This window comes from Pieris rapae, chromosome 6, assembly GCF_905147795.1.
Source record: "Pieris rapae chromosome 6, ilPieRapa1.1, whole genome shotgun sequence".
Taxonomy (NCBI): domain Eukaryota; kingdom Metazoa; phylum Arthropoda; class Insecta; order Lepidoptera; family Pieridae; genus Pieris; species Pieris rapae.
Window position 1 is genome coordinate 3,529,027 of NC_059514.1, and position 23,444 is coordinate 3,552,470.

The 23,444-nt window shown below is 32.7% G+C and overlaps 1 protein-coding gene across 1 annotated transcript in view; it reads right to left on the bottom strand.

Moving 5' to 3' along the window:
* The window catches only part of LOC110995728 (paired box protein 6 homolog), a 49,748-nt gene that overhangs the window by 16,548 nt on the left and 9,756 nt on the right, over window positions 1-23,444 (bottom strand). Inside the window, exon 3 of the mRNA XM_022263019.2 lies at window positions 15,479-15,717. Within this exon, the coding sequence (XP_022118711.2) occupies window positions 15,479-15,717 (239 nt within the window). The remainder of the gene's footprint in view (window positions 1-15,478; window positions 15,718-23,444) is intronic.

The window sequence follows — 23,444 nt, forward strand, 5'->3', positions numbered from 1 at the left end:
TCGTATGTTACTGAAAGATGTTTTGATAATCTTTTACTGAAAATGAGAAATCCTTAGGTATGTTTTCCAGCGACTTCGGATCTTAAATGACGTGCATTTTTCTTAACGAAATTACGTATTTTTGATGGTTTATATGTTTTGATAAACACGCATTCGGAAGAAAAGAAGTTTTACTTGCTATAATAAAAATATAAAGAGGTTGAAAAATAATATGTGGCAGACATAACAGACAATACAAGAATAAATTAATTTTGACAACATATTTTAAGTGCCGCTATAAACTGAAACTTATAAAACTGAGCATGCTATCGGTAAAACTGCCTTAAGAATTTCTGAGTTGTGGAACGATGGACATAGAGGTGATACGGTTGGATTTTTGTGTTCCGTCTTGGGTTTTGACGTCTGATGAGCTTGGAGATCCCCTTCAGTGCTAGAATAGATGCATAAGCATTTAGCAATGCCTGTCAGTCAGTTGCAGTGCGTTCCCGGGAGTATCGGAGGATATTATACAAAGACATGCTATGTAGTCGTATCGCTTATCCAGATATAAACTAACAAAACACAAAAAACGCCAAATTGGATTTCGATTCTACGTATTTTGATATTCAAAAAACGCTTATCTACACTCTCCAATACATACACACACACATTCACTCAAACTTTTTTTGATTTGAATTTTGTTTGATTAATAGTAAACTAACTTTAAAAAAATGTTTTAAATGTGTACCAACCACGAATTAATTGTAATCAACCCGCAACACAGGGGCTCCCGTGTGGGTAGATGAATATTGTCACAACCATATTTCTTTCGTAAATAAAGTTTTAATTAAGTATTATTTATTTAATTTTTGTTAAAGTGACAGCAGCAATGCTATACTTTTGTTTAAGTACTGCATACTCCACCTGGAGTCGTATATCTTTATATTTGCGCGATAAAAGCACAAAGAGTAGAAACGAAGACATCGTTTCGCTTTTTGTATGCGCGTGCCCAACAATACGCGCTCAATTTATGAGTGGACACAAATTGCATTTCATCGTACGCCTCACCCCGATAATGTTTTGATAGGCGATTAACATGCGCACGAGTTTTTAGCTTTCTTTGATGTTTCTTGGAAATATGTTGTATTCTTGCTTGGGTTTTAAGTAAAAATTATCCCGATGACATTTTAAGACGTGTAATATTGGGTATAATTTATTTGAGTTATAATTTATATTGAAAGAGTTAGGATATGATGGCAAGACATTTGTTTATGGATTGAGAATAATCCATCTATTCATTTTTGTATTAATTATTATCGGGAAAGTGTAATACATTTACGTAGTTTATAGGTAGATGTTATTTTAATATTTATTTAAAATACTTTTATTTAAGTACCAGATACCGTAAAATAATTTTATTTAAATCTAACTGAAAACAAAAGATGTACCTATGTATGTTCTATGGAAAAAAGTTGGAGCTATGTATTTATATAATTCCATTTGTCCCTCCTTTCCGAAGGATGCGATTTGTCCAAAACTCACCGATGACCAGATTCAGCATTCTGATAAACGAGCTGGGTCTGGTATATCCATAGTTAGTCCCCTCACACTTTAAAATCAATTTTTTTCATTATTTCCTCGTGTATGTTATTTGCCTATAAGTGCTTGTCATATTAAAAACTATATTTATTTTATTTTTCTTATACCAATGTATCAGTGTGCCGAGCGACGGCAAGCTATTATAAATAAATACAACCATCAAATTTTACTATGTTTATTGTACAGATTTTTTTTGCTTTTTATCTAAGCTAAGGCAGGTACGCCGTGGATTTTACCAGATTCCTCGCAAGCAGAAAGTCCACATTGCTCTTTCTGGTCCAGATAGGTACATTTAAAAGCCAAACTTATTTATTATATTCATAGATTTAGATAATTTATTTTTTAGTAATAAATTCGTGTACTGATCAAAATTTCTACCAAATATTCACAGATACCGTGGCTTAAGACATTTTAATGAAAAGTCAAAATTAAGTAAAAACATTTGATAATTACTCTTACCAAAGAGAAGATAAATATAATAAAGATAAGAAACGTTTGAAATAGGTAAAAAGAATAGGAAAATATTAAAGGTTGTAGCCCGTAGCTGCATCGTTATTGTATACTGTAGAGGGAACACTGAAGGGACCCGGAGGGCGCTAATTAACCCCCGTTAGGGTTGGCAAACTCGACTTGCTACTTAATTTTATATATTGCAGTCCAAAAAACTCTTGATAAAAGTATTTCCTAAGTTTTATCACGGTTGTTATAATGTTGAAACCAGATAATAGTTTATAGTATAAATTGTTTATTTGTTAAAAATAAATAAACTATATAACACAGTTCGATATGTTCTTATTTTATAGAACACATACACAACACATAACAATAAATATAACATTTGATGTCAATATTGATAAGAATCTTACGATTCACTCTTTCTTATTAAATATTTTGGGTCCGCTAGTAGTTATATAAATTTTAGAAAAATATAATTAAAAGTATAAAAGTGACAACCCTACGAATGAATAATAGATCGTGATTCCACAAGATGAAGGGAGAATCTGTGCTAAGTTAATCCTTAGCGATGTGTATTATGGCGACTACTCTTTGGGGATCATTTTACTAACTAACGGTTGTCCGTAGATACCAACCTTACTGTGAAGGTTTGTTTCAAAACCATTAAACAAGAACAAAAGGCTTACTTAAGGTGACGTGACTTCATGAAAATCCTTGTACTGAATGTGTAAGGCTCCACTCCTGGAACTCTAAGACTTTATACAAGGCAGTTAATTACTCCCAGACCTCAGTGCTACCTGAACCACTAAGCCACTAAGCGGCCGTGAAGCACAACTCTCTGCACTTTCTACCACATTTACCATGGATAGTGTTCAGAATTGTTCGATTAATAGATAGCTGAGTTTGAGAGATCTTTGTCAATAAAGAATACGAAATTCCACCCGTATCACCTCAATCCTTCGTTCCACAACTGAGCGTTTTATTAATTTACGCACACCACTGCTATAACCAGCTACTGAAGTATTTCCGAATCAATACGGCTTAGGGTCCTTCAAGCCCTTAGAGCCCTCTGGTATTAAGTGTTCGCGGTATCTCTTAACATAGTGAGTTACACAAATTGCTAATGTCTAAGCCCAAGAGAAGATAGGATAAACGTTTGCTAGTACAAATCAAGTCCATTCTACGAAATCCTTTTCCAACCGGTTTCTAAGTGGGTGTGATTCGCAATATCATTATAAATGCGTAACTAATTGCAGAATTAAACGGAACGAGTTTAAATCATGATTCACCAAAATAGCTTTATGATTCATTTAGTCGCAGTTAAGTGGTCGTAAGCTTAGACAATAATGTCAACTTCCTCGACAATGCGCCAATTCACAGTGAAACGTATCGCCGCTCAAGCGTTAACTTACACTATACTAATATATTTGTTAAGGCAAAGCTTCCTTATGGTTTAAGATATGTTTGTCTTTCTCTCTCTTCTCTTTTCTATTTAATAGCCTGTCTGCGTCGATTACAGAAGTCAATACAGTTAACGACTTTAAGAGACGTTTGGGTTGCTTTATAACAGGCCATTCAGGTCTTATTTTTTATTATGGCAGGTTATTTGTTGAATTAATTTACTATTCATTGTTGTTATTTCTTTGTACTAATTTATCTTGTTTTAGTTTTGTATTGTGGCACTTTTAATATTTGGTGCAAAAAGATTAACTATAGGTATATGCTTCTCTGTTAACATTTTTAAAGTAGTAACAAAATTAAAGATTATATCACTATACATTTTAAATTTATTGTAAAAAAATATTTTTACCATTGATAAGTCTATCGTATGTAATATTTTATCCGAATTGCTGTTATTTCATCACTCGCAGTTACTGTTATGCATAACGTCAAAAATTATATTAGTTTTGATTTTTTAAACAACACAGTTGGGATTAGTGAAAAATTGAATTTTGTTGAATATTATTTTGGCTAGTGTTTCAAATAAGGTCAGAATATATACTCAAAATATTTTTTACATAACTGGGGCAAGCGGGCAGGATGCTCATCTGATAAGTTAAGTGATATCCGTGCCCATGAACACTCACACTGCCAGAAGGCTCACAAGTGCGTTTTACACTACATACATATTTGTAATGCGCGGCATAGTATGCCTTGAAAACCGCTCAGTTATGAAAGGAGAACATTTAGGTGATACGTTGAGGCAGAGTACCAATTCTGCCGCGACGTCCGACCTATTTAAAATGCGACACTCATTCAGAAATAGTACTTAGAGATCGTAACGGAATGAGCTTCCCCTTAACATCCATTTTCGAGCTTCATATTATTTGAAGTACATCATAGCTCTTTGATCTCAGCGACAATCCAAACTCAATCTTATACCAACACTCAATAGTCGATATTTCATTTTAGCAATAATTGTATGGTTAGTATCATTTCTATTTTGATACAGTATTGTTATACTGAAATGTACTCTGTGTAGTTGTAATTGAGCTGAGTTTGCTCTGTGGCTTTCGAGAGTGTGTGTGACAGGAGGCATAATTGGCGAGAAATGGAGTGAATGTAGTCGTAACAGGTTCGTAATCGCTCGACTTTGAACCGCGAAGCGCTTTGATTTAGTGTAAAAGCTCTGAAACGAAATACTGATGAATACCTCTGTAATGTATGAATGTGTCGTTCACTAGGACGTTGTACGTTTTCCATCCCCATCATTACCACAATACATGAAATCATCATTTACAATTCACTGTTAGTAATTTGTAGGGATATTAATTAATTTACGTAATATAGTGACAAGTTTAAGTATTTTAAGTATATAATAATTAATTCCATTAACACATTTAGCACCAACATGTGAAAAAAAATTGAAAACAAAAAAACAGCATACGCGTACAATAATTGTCTTCTAGAGCCGACAAATATTCGCATATTAATAATTGTGCGCATTAAAACACACAGTTGACTACTGACTTGAGAATCACATACTTGATCCCTGGGTGTAATGCGTCATAAATTCTATATCATGTACCCTTTTATCATTAATGATAAATTTGCAAACAGGTCTTACAAATGACTATTCGAGACGCTCTTTAATTGGTATTTATCGTGAATTTGAAGGGAAAGGGTACGGCCCGTTTATTAAAGGACCAATTTAACCCACAGAACATAAAACCTATATCATTGTTTTCTTTCCTTCTCCCTTACTCGATTGATGTAACGTATTATTTCTCTCTTATTGAGCGGACGGGGGTTTGACATAACTAAGGAATCGAGGCCAGGGGTGACTTCGATAAACATTATCGATATTATGAAGCTAAAATATCTATACCAATATTGTAAAGAGGAAAGATATGATTGTTTGTTTGCGTTGAATGGGCTCTGAACCTACTGGACGGATTTCAATAATTCTCTCACTGTTCTAACAGCATGCAGGATGCATTATCCCTATATCCATTTGGAAAATTTGATGTTGACGATAAAAAATAAAATTATACATTAATTGTTAATGAGATGTGGATAAATAAAGACTAATTATAACTAACTTCTAAAAGTTAGGAATCCGCATGAATATTTCGATAATGTAAGCAAAACTATGAAAAGGTAACAAATTTAATGTGCCAAGTGCTTATAGAAAAATATAATAAACACGAAGATATAAAAAAAAATAATCATAAAAACTATAGGAAAATCAATTTCAACGTTTGAAGGAAGGATGTATATCCTGACCTAGCTTGACAGAATTCTCAATCTGGATATCAGTTTGTTTCATATTTAATAATATAAAGCCGGGACTGAGTGTTTCATCATAAAAGTTGGTAACTCATAATGTAAAGGGAATATTAGAATACATGAAAATATACCATATCACAACACTAGTTCCTGTAATAACTAATATGTCCCTATATACTTTGATGTCTCGTCTAGCTTTCCACCGATTTCTGTCCTTTAAGGAAGATGGGTTGTGTTTTAAGAACGATGACTTTTACTTGATAGGTCCATCTGGTTGGTGAATGGCCACGTAGTCTTGCCTTCTGTGTTAGCAACTATCCCCGAATTTTCCCAGTTCGAATCCCAGTTTCCCGAATTCCTGATCAATGTGTTGGGGCGCTTCGGCATATTAATATGAAAATCAACCCGCATGTCATCGTATATATTTACATTATTAAACGCGTTTAAGATAAATTTAGCTAATATCATTTCAAGAATCCAGTTAATAGCAATATAATAAGAATTTCTTATTGATGTTTAGAAACATAAGCCCACGGAAATATCAATCTTGCGCGATTAACTAGTATATCCATTTCCAAGAACATCTTTTATAAACATCGACAAATACACATCACTAGCGTTTAAATAAGTGCTGGAAACACAAAGATATTGCTGCATACATTGTCTGCCGTCAGTCAATTAAAACATACCGAAATGGAACTTTATTACACAACGCGATACGGTTCAATTTAAATGGAAATTGTGATAATATAAGTTTGTTGACTGTTAAGTGGTCGATGAGTGCTTTAGTGATTTTATTTGATTGTTTATTTGTGTGATTTGTTCCCCGCGCTCCGCGGATGGGTTCAGGAAATTAAGAGCTTATGTATACTTACTGCGGTACTGTTTAGCAATTTAGAAGCTTTAATTATTATTAGTACGCGATGTCACAGGTCACTTTCCTTAAATTTTCTCAATAAGCTAATGTCATTTAAATATGAATATTAAAAATATGAATGTTCCAATTGCCAATTGACTATGAAAATAATTTGTAAACGTTCCATAGTCTACATAATCTGAAATGGTTTTTAAAGTCTTTAAGCCCATTAATAAAATAACATAATATTAATATATTCCTTTAAGTGAATGTACTTTTATACATATACATTAATCTCAAAACTCTTGCCAAAATTTTAGAGAGGCAGATGACCGTGTGTAGTGAGTCATGCCGTCAATAAACGCAATGGTTAAATTGGAATAATGTTTGAGTTACATTTGACAATTGACGTGCTGCGCAATAATGATTTCAATTATGCATATTAAACTACGGCCATATTCTAAAATCAAAAAGATTTTTTGCCATGGTAATGAACACATTTTTGGTGTAACTGCCTTCTCTTAGCACTTTTAAAAAAAAGTAAGTACTTAATAGCTGAATTCGATTAACTCGTGTTTGAAGTCCGTATCGATTATTTGACTTTAATGGATATTTCCGCGCCTGACTATGGTGAAACTGACGGCTCAAATATGTTCTATCAAATTCAAAAATCACTCTATTAAACAATTGTAGTCTGTGTCAAAAAAGTTCTAATTTCAAATAGGTATTATAATTTCCACGCCTGTCTATGGCAAATGTCAAATGTGATACAAAGATTTATATTATACTTAACAGTTGTAGTCTGTGTCAAAAATGATCGAAATTCAAATTCAATTATGCGTATAATTAATTCCTTCGTTTTAATTACTCATCAATTAAATCTAAATCAACTTAAAGTAAATTTCGTGATTGACAAAAACTATGTCTCAGAACGGGCTAAATACACACAGATATCAAAAATACCTTCCCCACTGAGAGCACTCAAATAAATCTAAAAGTTCAAAGGAAGTTATTACAAATACCAACCATCCGTTTTATAATCTACCCGCGCCGTTAATAAAACCTATTTAAATTGTCATCGTTACTCCTCTGGATTAACTATAAAAGATACCTCTGAGTTACGACACTCATAAACAGACATATTTCTTAATCCGTCAAACAACATTCGGAGACAAAAAAGGGACTTAATTTCGTCTAGAATAACACCGCGTGGGGAATGCGGTGACCATGCTTTGATGTCTATTAGGACTTTACCAAGGCTAAAAACACATATGCTACATAAATATCACAAAATATAGTTCTAAGCAAAAGTCAAGCAATCAAGTCAAAAGATAGTTTTGGGGTGTGGTGGGTAACAAAACTTAAAATAATACTCAAAACATATTCTTTTTTAAATCATTTCATACCAAATAAGTTCTAATGTTATATATTTTAAATTATTCGGATTGGAAAACGCAAGAAGTAATTGCTATATTTATTTTCTATATATTTTTGTAGTGTTACCATTCTAGCGCGACCTATTACTAAATTGTTAATACTTCTCTAAGTAAATACTTTAATAAATTCACCAACCGCGTTAATTTGGTAATATTGCATTATTTGTCCTTGGAACTAAAGAAATAATGGTGTTTCTATTCAAAATAATAGGGAGTAAATCAAAAGTGGAATCCAAGCACAGCTACCCATTGCGGATGGCTTCCTAAAATTAAAACGTTGCTTTTTGTTAACCCCCCGTCGCCCGCCACGCACCCACTACCCCCCTCTGCTAGGGTTGACTAAATTAAAATTAAATTTATTTGAATAGTTTTATCATATATTTTAATAATTATAAAGTTTAGATAAGCTGCCCACTGAAGTTCGTTCCTGGTCCTTAAAAAGAACGTATCAATTCTTAAATGGCCGGCAACGCACTCGCGAGCCCTCTCGGGCATTACGTGTCCATGTTTGACAGGAGTAAAAAGAAAATTACAAAGAACGCCGCTTTGGAACGCGCTTGAAACCATTTCATCATACACAGAATATGCAGTAATTGTATGAACCAAGTCTAAATGCACTATGGAAGTAGTTGTATATAAAATAGTAATAAGTCATAAAAAAATCATCTCTGATTTAAAAATAAATTGTGCCAACCCTATTATACCTCCCTACCTTTCAGAGCACGGGATGATTTAAATTAATTATGTTTAGTTAATAGGCGAATATTAAGGGCTGTTCTGCGTTTATTTTACTTCGCTTTAAACGTTTTCATCCGGAATATTTTCTTGTCTTTAGATTTGTTCTTGAGTCTCGACTGCGGTTCTTATTGAACAACTCTTTTTTAAAGTTTTAATTAGTAATTTCTTATCTTAAAATGATTCCGTAAAACGGTATTTAATTAAATGCAACCCTAGAGGATGAACTATGGCGCAGTTAATTATTTCTTTACACTTAAGCTTAAGCATGGACTTAATACACTTACGCCCAAACCCAATAACCTATCTTAAACCATTTTTGACCATCTGAGATATTAAACAAATATTTATAAAAGTGTGTCAATAACAAATCGACGGATTAATATTAGATAGTACATCTGAGATTGTGGATTAATTATGGGTTCGGGCGTTAGACATTATTCAAAGAAGATTTACATTGATAAACAAAATAAAATAAACATAAATCAATTGAGTACATTAATACATAAACAAAGAAAACTTAAAACAAATGCCAACTTATGTTCAAGAAAAAACTAAATTACTGAAATATTCAATCATCAATTCAATATTCATCACACCTTGTGGAAAATGTCTACATACTTATAAATTGTATTGTTAGCTAAAACCCGAAACAATACCACAGATAATTCATTTATCAAGTCTGTTATAAAGATTGCTATATTATTATTGACTCTCGATTTCTGGAACTATAAAACTAGACGACGCATGACTATGTAAATGAGCAAAAACAATAAAAACTATTAACATTAGAGCGTGTTTTCTTTACCTAATGAGTCGGCGCTCGTTTGATGCGCCGCTGTCGCCGGCCGCCCCGCTAACAATCCATCAAAATTTAATAGCCACCACAGGGAAGGATTCAAACACATTGAGGCCCCGAATATTTCAACGTGGTTCGACAAATACAAAATTAGAGGCCCCGAATATTTCAACGTGGTTCGACAAATACAAAATTAGAGGCCCCGAATATTTCAACGTGGTTCGACAAATGCAAAATTAGAGGCCCCGAATATTTCAACGTGGTTCGACAAATACAAAATTAGAGGCCCCGAATATTTCAACGTGGTTCGACAAATACAAAATTAGAAGCCCCGAATATTTCAACGTGGTTCGACAAATACAAAATTAGAGGCCCCGAATATTTCAACGTGGTTCGACAAATACAAAATTAGAGGCCCCGAGGTAAGGTAAGCGTGGTTCGACAAATACAAAATTTAAAAGAACACTTATTGAAGTAAACATTTTTTTAACGTTTGTACTATAAGAGTGATTACTATTAATAAATATAATTTATTCTCATTTTGTCAAGAACATTCTACTGCTCTTTCATCTGCGTACTTCTTACAAAAATAAATTAACAAATGTAGATATTGTTAAGGTAATTTTCACTGTTTTAGCATAAATATATATAGCATAACGTTTCCCGAACTCTTATATTATTAATGAAATTAACCATTATTATCTAACCTTAGACTTAATAATTGGGGCCCTTACATCAATCGGGCTCTAACCTTACAGCTTCTAAATAGGCCGTCATTCATTTAAATACCTCATCGACTCAATTTAAATTTGATGAGCCCGACTGATTGATTTATTTAGGGTCAATTTATGATCCCATTAACTTGCTACCTCACTTTATCTAAGCTAAGTTTATACCGGTTTTAGGAGCGTATTTGGACTTTGGAATGTTGACGCTGTTTGAATTTTGAAGGCAAACGGCAAATTTCCTTACAAATTTAGCACATATTAACAATAAATAATATTTTGATAGTGATTTTTATATTGCCGTATTCATTTTATGAAGTTAGTATGAAGGTAAGCAGAAATATCGATCCAGCAGTACCTAGGCCGACCTACTGGTCTCCGACCTCAGCCAACTAGACCGGGTCAGGTAAGCCTCCTTCACAATAAGCCTATAATCTACGGCTAGGTACCGGTGGATGGACAAATTGGAGGAGTATCTGCAGCAGCTGAAATCCAGCAATTAGCGGGAGAATATTGGCGGAGTAGGAAGATTTTCATTTCGAGGAACATGACTAGTTTGGGTCGCAGAGCCAGTGGCGTGAGTATAGAGTATATTATATTAATAGTCAAATTTATGTTTTTCAGATATATATTTCTGACAAATGGAAAAATAAGTACATGTTCTGTGAATAACAACTTTCCCACGATAATTTATACTCATTATGTTGTGTTATGGTCGTAATGGTAGCCTAGCAACGCATCAAGTGGACATAACATGATGACTTTGTTTCTTGTTACTTAACATTAGTAATATACTTTGATTTCAGTTACCCCTCCTATCAAAGAGAATTATATAGTTAATAAGTTGTCTAATATTAATTCAACAACAATTTAATCATAACAATTATCAAATATCATTATTTCAATATATATCAGTAATACAGTAATGTGTTAATGATATTGTTTCATTTTATAACGCCCTTTTTCCAACAGACAATTATGGGGTCCCCTCACTGGGGTCAACGAGAAAAAGCGACTCATTTAATCGATAGACTTTTAAATCACCCCTTTGTTCTTACAAGTAAGACGAAAATAAAGGTTATATACGCAAATTTCTTCCTCTAAAATCTGTTTCATTTTTCTATTCATTTATTTATTAAGTAGACAAACATTATTAACACTTACAATACTCGCTTAGCAAAAGATGGCCGTTAACTGTTTTGACAACCTAATTAACATATTTTAAATATTTTCCTCATAATCCCCAGGAAATTTTGGGCAAAGCAACCGCCTGATCATCGGCTATTGAATAGCCGTATTCAACGTCTTAAATAGAATATTACATATCAAAAGAACAGTGCATCAACCCAATCCGCTAACGAAGGTTTTGATTCGTTAAATTTTTCGTTATTGGGCAGTGATAACCTAAATAACCAGTGGCGCTTCAACCTTCTAGGCCTCGTGTTTCTCTTACATTTTTTGAAGTGAAACTTCTTTAGAATCGTTGTGATTTCAAACCGGATGCAACGGAAAAGCGACAGTAAAAAGAGACAGAAACATTAATTCATATGATTTAACGTGGGAGGAAATGAGATAGATAAACTTCTTTAGAATCGTCGTGATTTCAAACCGGATGCAGCGGTAAAGAGAGACAGAAACATCAATTCATAAGATTTAACGTGGGAGAAAATGAAACAGGAAGATACAGCCTCTTTTTACTGCCGCTTTTTCATTTGATCGAATTTAAAACTTTCGTTGTTTTAGTTTTTGCCAAATTAAAGATTTATATTAAAATGTATCATTAAAATATACTGTTTTTAAAAAACACACACATTTCGATAGCGGAAAATGATTAATTTATATTTGATTAATTATAAAAACTTTGTTTTTGAAGGTTTCACTTCTACCATGTGTGAATTGCACATATGTTTTTTATTTTTTTAAATTTCTGTAATAATACTGTGATAATTTATGATACTTAATAGGTAAGTAGGGTCAGCCGTCTATAGCGGACTATTTTTGGGTCTAAACTCTAAAGCATGTACATACCGTAAGAGTGTGTTAAATGTGCGTATGTGTTAAATTTTATATTTGATTCTGGAGAACAAACCTACGACCTGGGATGAGAGTCGCACGAAACTTTTCCAACGCAGCTCTAATGTTAATGTAATAAATCCAATAATCTAAATGACGCTAGCCTAAACCAATTATAACACTCAGCAATAAAATCATTTATTTTAATCCAACACACAAATAGTGTTTGCCTGGAAGAGATCGCTCGAAATCGATAAGGCCGCCAGTTGCTCTCCTTTTCATTTAACTATGTTCAATTTTTATATTTTAATGTAACAAAGTGTTAATAAATAAATAAATATACACTATCTACATTGTACAATTAACGTTCGTAGTCTTTTTTTTATAGAACAGGGGGCAAAAGAGCAGGAGGGTCACCTAATGTTAACAAATTTAAATGTTAAGTCATAACAATATTTAAAAATTAAAACAAATTTAAAAAGTTTGGTCCCTTTGACAGTGTACGTTGAACTTATTTCGCAATTTCACGCACTAAATTCTGCATGGACAATCCCCTATCATGCAAATGAATAAGATTGTTCTATCCAATAGGCTTAAAATCGATTCCCCGTAGCTTCGTTTGGGTTTTTGTCGCTCGTCCGGCGTTAATTGACTCCCAAATTGGGACGCAAACACGTGACCCTTATCGTCGCATTGGGGAACTATTGAAATGTTTATCTTGCCATTATAAGGTGATAGTTATATTTATTTTCATTATCGGACGTTAAAATACATAATAAAACGCGTTTGTAATTACAATTATTACGGACCATACATCTGAACACTAATGAAAATATCGTAATATTATTACTGAATGAATTCGAGAAAAATCAAACGGAATTTTAAATTCCATAAATTGTACTTCTTATTTGTCTCTTCTTATTGATCTCTTGCGTAGAATGCGCTGGTTTAACAGAGTGGAGGACCTGCTGCAGCTGCCGGTCTGCAAGTGGTGGAAAGTGACACACGTCATAGAGGGTAGAAGATTCTCATTTTAGAGGCTGAGACACTATTTGGCTCGTAGAGCGGAGTGAATGTGGTGGTGGATTGAATTTGTCTTACAGGTTCGCTGTTTTTTATACATATTATTATTTTTCTGTGGAACTGCAGATTATTAAGTTATGTAATATACTCATAGTGGTTTTTTCCTTTCACAGTGGTTGTCTGGAAGTAATCGCACTAAAGCGATAAGGCCGCCAGTTGCTTGTCATTCAATTATGTTTAATATTTTCCTTTTATGTAATGCAACGAAGTGTTAATAAATAATAAATAAGGTTTGGAACTGTCTTTAGGACACATCCAAAACTTAATAATCATAATTTTTTCATCCAATTGAATATAAACATTAAAAAAATATATAGTGACTTATCGTTACTAAACGATCCCTTCGAGGCGACCCTTATTAGATAAAATTAAAAAAAAATATAATAATTGTGGATTCACAAGAGTGAAACCTAATTTATAATACAAAAAAATAGTATTAACCATAATATAAAAAAATGTAATTCTTAATATAAATAAGGACACTAATATATAAACTTACCGAAACAGAAAGAAATGATAAAAATATGACAATATAAATTATTTAAATTAATGAAAGCGACACCGAGTCACATTTTATTTGTCTCCTTTTGTTTATGACTGATGTTTGTTATGGTTCTAATGGTTGCCTAGCAACGCATTAAGTAGAAACAAAATGATCACTTTGTTTCTTATTACTTCTAACACTAGTAATGTAGTTTAGTACACTTGTAAAGCATTATTATTAACAAATTCCATTTATTTATCAGCAATAATAATAATATGATAGAATAAAGACACTAATCTTTATTCTATCATATTATTATTTTTTATAACGCCCTTTTTCCTAAAGACAACATTTATAAGTTCCCCTCAGTGGGGTCACCGAGAAAACAGCGACGCATTCAATTGATAGACTTTTAAATCAGCCCTTTGTTAGTATAAGTAAGATAGTTAAGGCTAAAATACTCGAAAAAACGCTCAAAAAGCTAGGTTTCATTTTTCTTTTAATTACTTTACCAAGCAGAAAAAACATAGAGTTTCACAAGAGAGTATGACAGATTATATAAAATTTAGATAATCGTGAATAGTTTATTGATTGATTGTCAGTGTAACTACTAGAAGTTGCGGATGGCTTCTAGAAAAACACTTAAATAATAAAATACCAAATCCAGTGTAAACCGCTTAGCTGTGAGATTGTCTCGTGTGCTGGTGTCTTTAATTAGTGCCTCCAGATGTGCCTCGTCGCGGGGGACTGCCACCTTGGTGATTGTATAATTATCTTTTGAGAGCTCCACGATATACAGGTTATAGGCGGTAGCGTTTAATTTACATTATTTTATTTGCTTGTCGAATATTTTTTAATGTTTAATTAGATCGCCAATAATACGCTGACAATATCGAAATGGTATATGGTAATGGTATCAGATTTTGATTTAAAAATCGGAGACTAAAATTTATTTAAAAACTCAAACTACCATTTATGTTTGTAACCTAACACACACTGTTGGTACACCTATAAAACAATTATGATTCCAAATATACATTGAATTACTTTATATAGGTTATAAACGCTGTATTTCATCCCTTAAGCTGTGCACGCTTCATAAGCGTTTAATTTGGTTAAATTTCCGAGAAAGGCCGAACGAGGTGACGAACCATTAAGTAATTAGTCCGTGTGTTTACGCTCACTGATAGATATGCTCATTATCACCGCGATTATATTTATAATTCATTATTTAATTGTCTGCACGAATGACATGCTTCGAGAATGACGTGCTAAGGGACATAATTCCTTTGGCATCTTGAATTCAATTAGCGTTATATATCTTATATGAATTATTAGTGACTGAACCGAAATTTCGATTGCAGACTAAACAAGTATTATTTTGGGTTAAAAGGATATTCGTGTTTTGTCGTTTTATCCGTAAACTGCGTTTTAATTAAGGTCGGCAACACGCCCGCTTGCTGACGGCGTTGCAGGTGTCCATGGGCGGCGGTTATGACTTTATTCAAAGTGGCTGCTAAAAACCTCATAAATAGAAAAAGAATAAGAAACACATAAATATCCAAAAATTATTAATACTCTCACCTGTGTCTCAGTCACATTAAGAAGTTTCGCCATATCTGCTCTCTCGCCTGACGACAAATATTTCTTAACCTCGAACAACTTCTCCAGCTCAAAGATCTGTCGTCCAGTGAAAGTGGTTCTTGCCTTCTTGCGTCTACCAACACCTGCATCCTCTCCTTCTTCACTTGTCATGGATCCTTCGCCACCAAGGGGTGATCGGACATCATCTGTTGACTTCTTGCGTTTTATTAGCTTTGAATCTAGAAAAAAATAGAAAAATCATTTGTAAGTAACGGGGAAGTATGATATACTTATATTTTTTTGCTACGTATAAATAAATATTCTTTCTGATCCCATTTTTAGAAGAATAAAATAAATATCAAAATTAATTTATTAGATGAAATTCTTAAAATAATAATACTTAATATAAAAATTAATAGAAAATTAAAACCAATTTAATTTTAAAGTTTGGTCTCTGAGACAGTGTTACACTGGCGGCATTTCCTCATTGTATTGGTATATTTATTATTCGTTGAGCTGGTTTCACCAGTACCTACCAGGGGCCAGCTTAAATCTTTTATTTGCCTGTGCAATTGAACGTTACGGCCCAAATAAAAACAAAAGCAAAGTCAAACTTCAAAAGTCAAAAAACTCTTATATTTGAGCCGTGTGATTTCAAATATAAAATATATATCTTACAAAAAAATGGTATCACAGTAATAAGCGGATAAAAAATTCAAGACCCCCTTTAATTTTTTAATTAACCCTTAAAGCGTATTAAAACTAATATAGTTTTATCATTTAATGAGATGATGAACTTACGCTGAAGAAAATTATGTGGTGTACTTTAATAACATTATGTAAGAAATAGTCTAATTTAATTAATTTAAAATAAACGATAAATTATCAATATGCAATCCGTAAATTGAAACCCGGAGATGCGCTTTTGATCTGTCACTTCAAACTTCCAACTCGAGAGCCAGTTGCTAAAAATTATAAATTCACTAGAATTCAACAATTTCGACGCTTAGCATTTGGCGAACGATATATAAATTGTTCATTGCTAATGTTTCCTCTTAATGCCACTAAATCAGCGGCTATATTGCTCTCCGCTTATAATTTAAGCACGTTATAGGAAGATTATTGCTTCTCTCATTAAAGATGTGATATACGACAAATTATAACTACAGTAAAATTTGTTATTTGTTTACCCTATCGTAAAATACAAATAAATAGATTTTTCAATTAATTCCTACAATCAATTTGCCATCTACTATATGCAAATTGTGTTTTGTTTTATGTTCTTTAATTAGGTTATAACTACAATTTTTATAGGTTTATTTCCAAAAGTTAAGATGGACTATTATATATAGAAGTTATGTGGTTTAACTGTGCTTACTAATAATAGAAATGTAATAAATACAATAAAGATGAAATTACAGATGCTGTTTTAGGAGAGGAATCAGTAACCTACGTATTCCTGGAATGCCAATCTGTGGCTTCCCATTGAAATCCTCGGAGCAGTGAGGTGAAGCTCGCAAAGTGCCCAGGAAACTTCTGAGTTAGGAGCTAGACTGGCTTAATTAGCCAGGTCTACGCACAACGGACTAAATGGGCGTCTAAATGTGGAAATTGAGTTTACACTAACCTAACATTATATGTACAATTAATTATGATACTTTAAATGGGCTTAAAGTATCAAAAATATATTCTTTACTATAAATCAAATCAAAAATATCTTTATTCATATAGCTAAACAAGTACACTTATGAACGTCAAAAAATTAAATTAATTGTAAATTTGCATTTACTACCAGTTGGCAAGTCAAGGGCGTATAGCGAGCAAGACGAACTGGCAAGAAACTTTCGGTGGACCTATCTGTGTGTTAATAAGTATTAAAAAAAGCTTTCAAATAGTATGTCTAAAGTAATTGTTGTTTGTTGTTGCTTGTTTATGGTTTTAATTGTATTTTTTTTCCAAATGTTATGTTTACATTTATTGTCGTAGGTACATATTAGATAGAAGATTTTATAAAATTATCAGTAGACTACGTAATATGTAAAACTATTTCATTTTATTGGTTTAATTATTTTGGTAATGGTCTCTATCGATATAGTTTCGTGTGTATCACCTCTTACACAAATCGAATGATCAAAGGTATTTCAAATAGGTGTAATTGGCAATAAGGAGGCGATAAATGCCACGTATTGCAAGCAAGCCCTTTGGAGCAGACGACAATTAACATATTTGGCTCGGTAGCAAATATGCATGCTTTTTACTTTTGTTTAACATGATCTAAATTTAATCAGATAGCTCTCATTCATACGTTTATAAATATCCTAATTTTAATTCAAGTTTTATTAAAGGAAATTGGCGAGTTATGCAGTCTTTTGTTTATTTTTTACACGAATTAAATCTAAAGATATTTTTTTAGTTTCTTGATCGGTAACTCTCTCTCTCTCTTTTCCTTTTTTGATAAATAACACTTGTGTGATAAGGACAAAATGTTAACTAATTTCAATTATTATGTAACTTCGTACATGCCTTACGTAAGTTAGAATCTTACTAATTATTGTTTCATATATATGTAGTAACAAACCTACTTAAAGCTATGAACATACAACAAAACACAATTTGCATATAGTAGATGGCAATGGATAGTAGGAATTAATTCAAACATTTATTTATTCATAATTATATTTTGCGTACAAATACTGTAGTAGCTAGTCCATATTGCTATGTAAAGATGATTAAATGTTATCTAATTACCAAGAACTGCGATGTAAATGATCATACATAAAAATATGTTACGTGAGAAATTATACTAACCGTGTGACGTAAGTAGGTAAACACGCGCACAAGAGGAGCGAATAAAAATACATTTACGATTTTAAAAAAATGGCGCTACAACCTCTAGCTGTCTAGGCTTCTGTATTTTTTTTCATAGAACAGGGAGCAAACGGGCAGGAGGCTCATCTGATGTTAAGTGATACCGCCCCCCATGGACACTCTCAATGCCAGAGGGCTCGCGAGTGCGTTCCCGGCCTTTTAAGAATTACCTAAGTTTGTAAATGATTTCTGTGTCTGACATATGCCGTCAATTTTGTATATCAAACGTGCTGATATCCTCGCAATCATTTGGCCAGTGTTATTTGCAGACAGAAAAGTTGTGGCATCCGTGATTCCAAATACTTTTTGATTGAGAGGTGCTCAGGCCAACACTATTCTTCTAAGCTTCAAGTAGGTGTTACAAAATAAGTTTAAATAACGTATTTCCTAGTGTTCAAATCAGCACATGTGATAATCATTTATTTTATTTATTCAAACTAACAATGTTGGGATACCTGAAAAATGAGCTGCAAGCATCCTCACGAAAGCTTTTAGTTTTACCCTGTGTAAGGCATAACGATTTTAAAATTGTTTTATGTATGTCTGTATTAAGCAATTTATTTTACACATTGCAGAGCGCATATGTGTTAAGATTCTCGCTTCGCTAGTACCGTGAACCCTACCTAATGTAAAATAACAGCGGAATCTGCTTACTCTGGAGTCACACGTCGCCTAAGACTAGATATTAATTACATTTCGCGAAATATGAGACTATTGTTGATGTTATGTTGTATTACTTATATTAGTATATATGTACCGTTTTAATAAAAATAATCTATCCTTCTTCATAATAGCGTTGAAAGAAAGAGACGAAAATCTATTTTAGTTGTAAGAGTGCAATGGGACCGAAACAGTTTTTATCAATAATATTCTCGTAACGTAAACCGATTATAAGGAATGGAAAAGAAGAAGAAAGCTTATTTGCTTATCTATACTAAACATAACTATTTCAACTTAAATTTATCATCATTAGGTTAAACGTCAGGTGAGTTGGAGAACTTAAGCATCAAGGCGAGCCACTTTCAAATATTTATCCCAGCCGAAGAAATACTAAATTTTATATCTGCATTAAATGATGTTCCAAACCATCTAGATTTCAGATCACTGATACGCCGACTAGTTCCTAGTTGATTATTATCAACAATTTCTGTCCCTAGAAAAACCATACATCTACTTAATCTAGTCCTACTACTAGTACTCTTTTTTCGGTGAACACAAAAATAATAATCTCGATTCATTATCTTATATTAACGTACAATTAACACGCAAAACACGTACGTACGTACGCAATTATACGATAGGCCGATCGACACTTAAATAAATAATTATAATAATTCAACAACAACTAGGTTTTAATCAAGAATAAGACAGGAAACTTCAACGCTATAAAGACAAATGCTTTACGACGCCCTCTAGAAACAAAAATAACACATTAAACTTTTATTCGAGAGCAAATTAACAGCGTTTTAACGTTTACTATTGTCAATAAAGTAGCGGTCGGACGGAAAAATAAATTAGCTTAGGATTAGGATAGGGCCCAGCTGGGTTCGCGAACACGCAGGAAATGCACGCCTGTGTAAACATTGTGGTCCAGTGACGTCACAGGAATGACTTCCGAGAATAGGACATCTATGGCAAAAGTGCAAGTAGCTTAAACTATATCATGTTTTGTAAACAATTATGCTATAGACAAATTAGAAAAACAAAAACTTTTTTTTTTACTTTTTTCTTCACTTTGCCCAAAGAGCAACGGCAAATATATTTTGAAATTATTTTTTTTAGTATAGTTATTGTTTTTTGTTATATTAATTTATGTTAGCTGTAGGATTACTTTATATCTTATATAAATTAATTGTGTATATTAAAAAATATTTCAAAATCATTTTATAGCAAATGCATAATATGTAGGTATCAACTATTATGTTACTCGTCAAATGTAACTGTGGTAAATGAATTTAAATTAAGATTTTCTAAACTCACTGAGAACTTTAATTTCCCAATCAATCAAGACTCGTATTCCCAAAGCTCTTCACCTAATTCTAAAAACGGTTAATAATTAACCAGAAGTGCATCTAAATCACACAATACATCAATCAAGAATGGTGTAACACCAAACATCGTTAGATCGACAACGCGCTAAACATTTAACATCAAAGTGGGACATCCAGTATTTATTGCGCTATTAACTTGCGGGAGAAAAGAAAATAATTGACGTTAGTTATTATTGGAATCGTTAAGAACTTTAATTCAATTATGGATCTGGGAACTACATGATTAACGTCTTTGATGTGCCAAATATTATGATGTTCTTAGATTTAAACGTGTTCGCGACAATCTTTTTGAGAATTGACTACGTAACCTATGAGTATGAAAATATTTATCTGTCATTAATAATAAAAACACTAATATAAATGGCACTATAAACGTTGGCCTATGTTTTAGCGAGCCGCTCTCATCTCTGAGGTTCTAACACTAGCCGCGCCACCAATGGACATTCTATGTCGCTCTATTGTCGTTTGTACGTTGATGGAAAGCGTCGCTTCGAAAGGCTTATCGTATCGTATCGCGTATTAGAAAAACCAAAAAAATAAATGTGTTTATTATGGAATATAAGATACAGGTATCACTTATTACACGTCATTAAATTTGATTCGGTAGACAGTCCTGCTCATCGGCAAAGAAGACAGAAGGCAGAGCAAAGCAAAGCAAAAGGCGCGTAAAATACCAAATCATAAAACAACACCTGTTTTTAAACAAATATCGCAAAATAATTAGAAGTAGCCTGCCTAGCACTAGTCACACACCCTTTTAGCTAGATTGTAAATGATTACGAAATAGTATAAATAAAAATCTGAGGTCGAGACCTAAACGGTTGTAGCGGTGACTTCTTTAATACCTTTTAATATTATGAACGATTAATACAATCAAACAGTCAGAAGTACCCATACACGAGGATGCATGATGAATGTCCCGAAAGAGGATGAAGCGAAAGACCAGTAGCATTACCCCTTCGGTATAAGGCGTAAATGTATAAATAAATAAACCATAGTCCTATATATTATATAGTAAGTGTGTATGCATTATTTTCAAAATTGGTGATCTATTTTTTTTACATGAATTGGTGAACGTAGTATAAATTAATCAAATAATCCCATAGACGTGTAAATCTTTATAAAAATGAAGGATAATAATCAATCTGACCTAATTATTTTGTATGTTCATTCATTAACAGCTTTCGTCCTTACACCAATAATGTAATCAAATGATACGGTGTCGTCGCGAATTTTTGAAACAACTTTATAATTAAACTAATAACATGTACACTTGATTTTAAGGGCCTGTTCCAAATAAGATACTTCGCGTTTCATGATGAATAGCGCTATCTGCCAGTCGTGAAACGCAAAAATACTGTTTATCCATGCTAATAAATAGCTTATTTGGAACTTATCCGGACATTGTGAAACAGACCCTAAGTATTCGATAATACTATTCGAAAATAATAGCGATATGAGATTCTAATATAAGAATTTATGAGGCCTTCTTACTTATATTAAATATAAGTACACTCTCCTCCGATCTCCGACGAACATAAACTTAATGTAATCCTCATTATATTTTTATTATTCAATCATTTTAAAGGAAGCTATTATAAGTAACACTGAATTATGACATGATTGTATTCCCATAGCGCTGACTTTCCATAACTAATATAATCTGCATGCAATTAGATCTACATGTATTCTAAATAGGCATAAAGTAATTAGATGTTTACTGTTTTGCTATATTAAGTAACTGGTAACCGTGAGAATGTTAAGTGTAATCTTTTATGGCATAGCCGTTATAAAATATGTAGGAAAAATACAAACTTAGTTTTTTGAAAAAGTATCAATCGTAGCCTTTATTACAATTACTATAGTCCATTGAAATTTTACAATTTGAGTGACAAACTTTAAAAAATTAGAGGACGCAATTTTAATAATGAGATGTAGTGGTGGGGTTACAATAAAGCTATTTTTCTACGGTTGGCCGCCATCTTTGAAAAAGGGCGCGTTTTTAGCTATATGTTCTAAACTATCCATCGTTCAAAAATTTTTGTAACAAATTGGTTTGCCTACAATTGTGACATTTATCATTTTAAAAAAACTTATTAATCATTTTAACTCATTTACTCAAACTTAAACTTTAAAAATTATAACTCAAACTCATTTTAAAATTTTTACTTATTATATTATATACTTAATTTAACTTTTTAAATTTTGGTTTTTATGGATTAAATTGCGTCGATGTAAAATTTCAACTAAGATTGGTAGCTTAAGCGTGCAAATGAACCCCGGGCTCGTGCCTTCGATCACAACAGTAGACTTATCTATTTGCACATTTGCCACCCACTCGTACGGTGAAAAGAAATTTTATTTATTTCTCAGATTGAAATACACTGTATTAGACACAGAAGACTGATCCCTAACTTGTCTATTAAATAAAAAAACAAGCTGTACAGAAATTTTAGGCTAAGACCAGGGGTTGTAGCCCCACGGTTTTTTGGTGTTAGAACATGCCAGAGCCTGAGTGTGACTCCTTTGAAGGTAGTGTGGCTCCGTCGGCCTACAGGATTAGGTTAGTATACACTATATTCCTATGAATACACTCGTGCACTAATAAGTATCTGTATCGGTGTATATAGCCTACTAACATTCCACTCTCAATGTGGATTTCATGAATGGTAAGAATGGCGCCCTCCTCAACATACGACATAAATTTACACACCTTAGATTTTTATTGATAAAGGTCATTCTATAGCTATCGCGTTTATAATAAAAAGCAGCCAGGGACTTCATTTTACAATAAGGATAAAATTAAAGATTTAACAATGATTAATTTTTTTTCGTTTTGCTAACATATAATAATATAACCCACGGAAACAAATCATCAAATGGATGATTTACTATTAAGTCTCATTATACTAGTTGTAAACAAAAGAGATCTTTTACCATGCATAAGCTGAAGAATATAAAATCGTTGTGTCGATTTCTATTTGGAGTTTCTGTATAGTGCACTTATTCGCGAACTGGTAATCTAGACAAGTGATTTATCTAAGTAG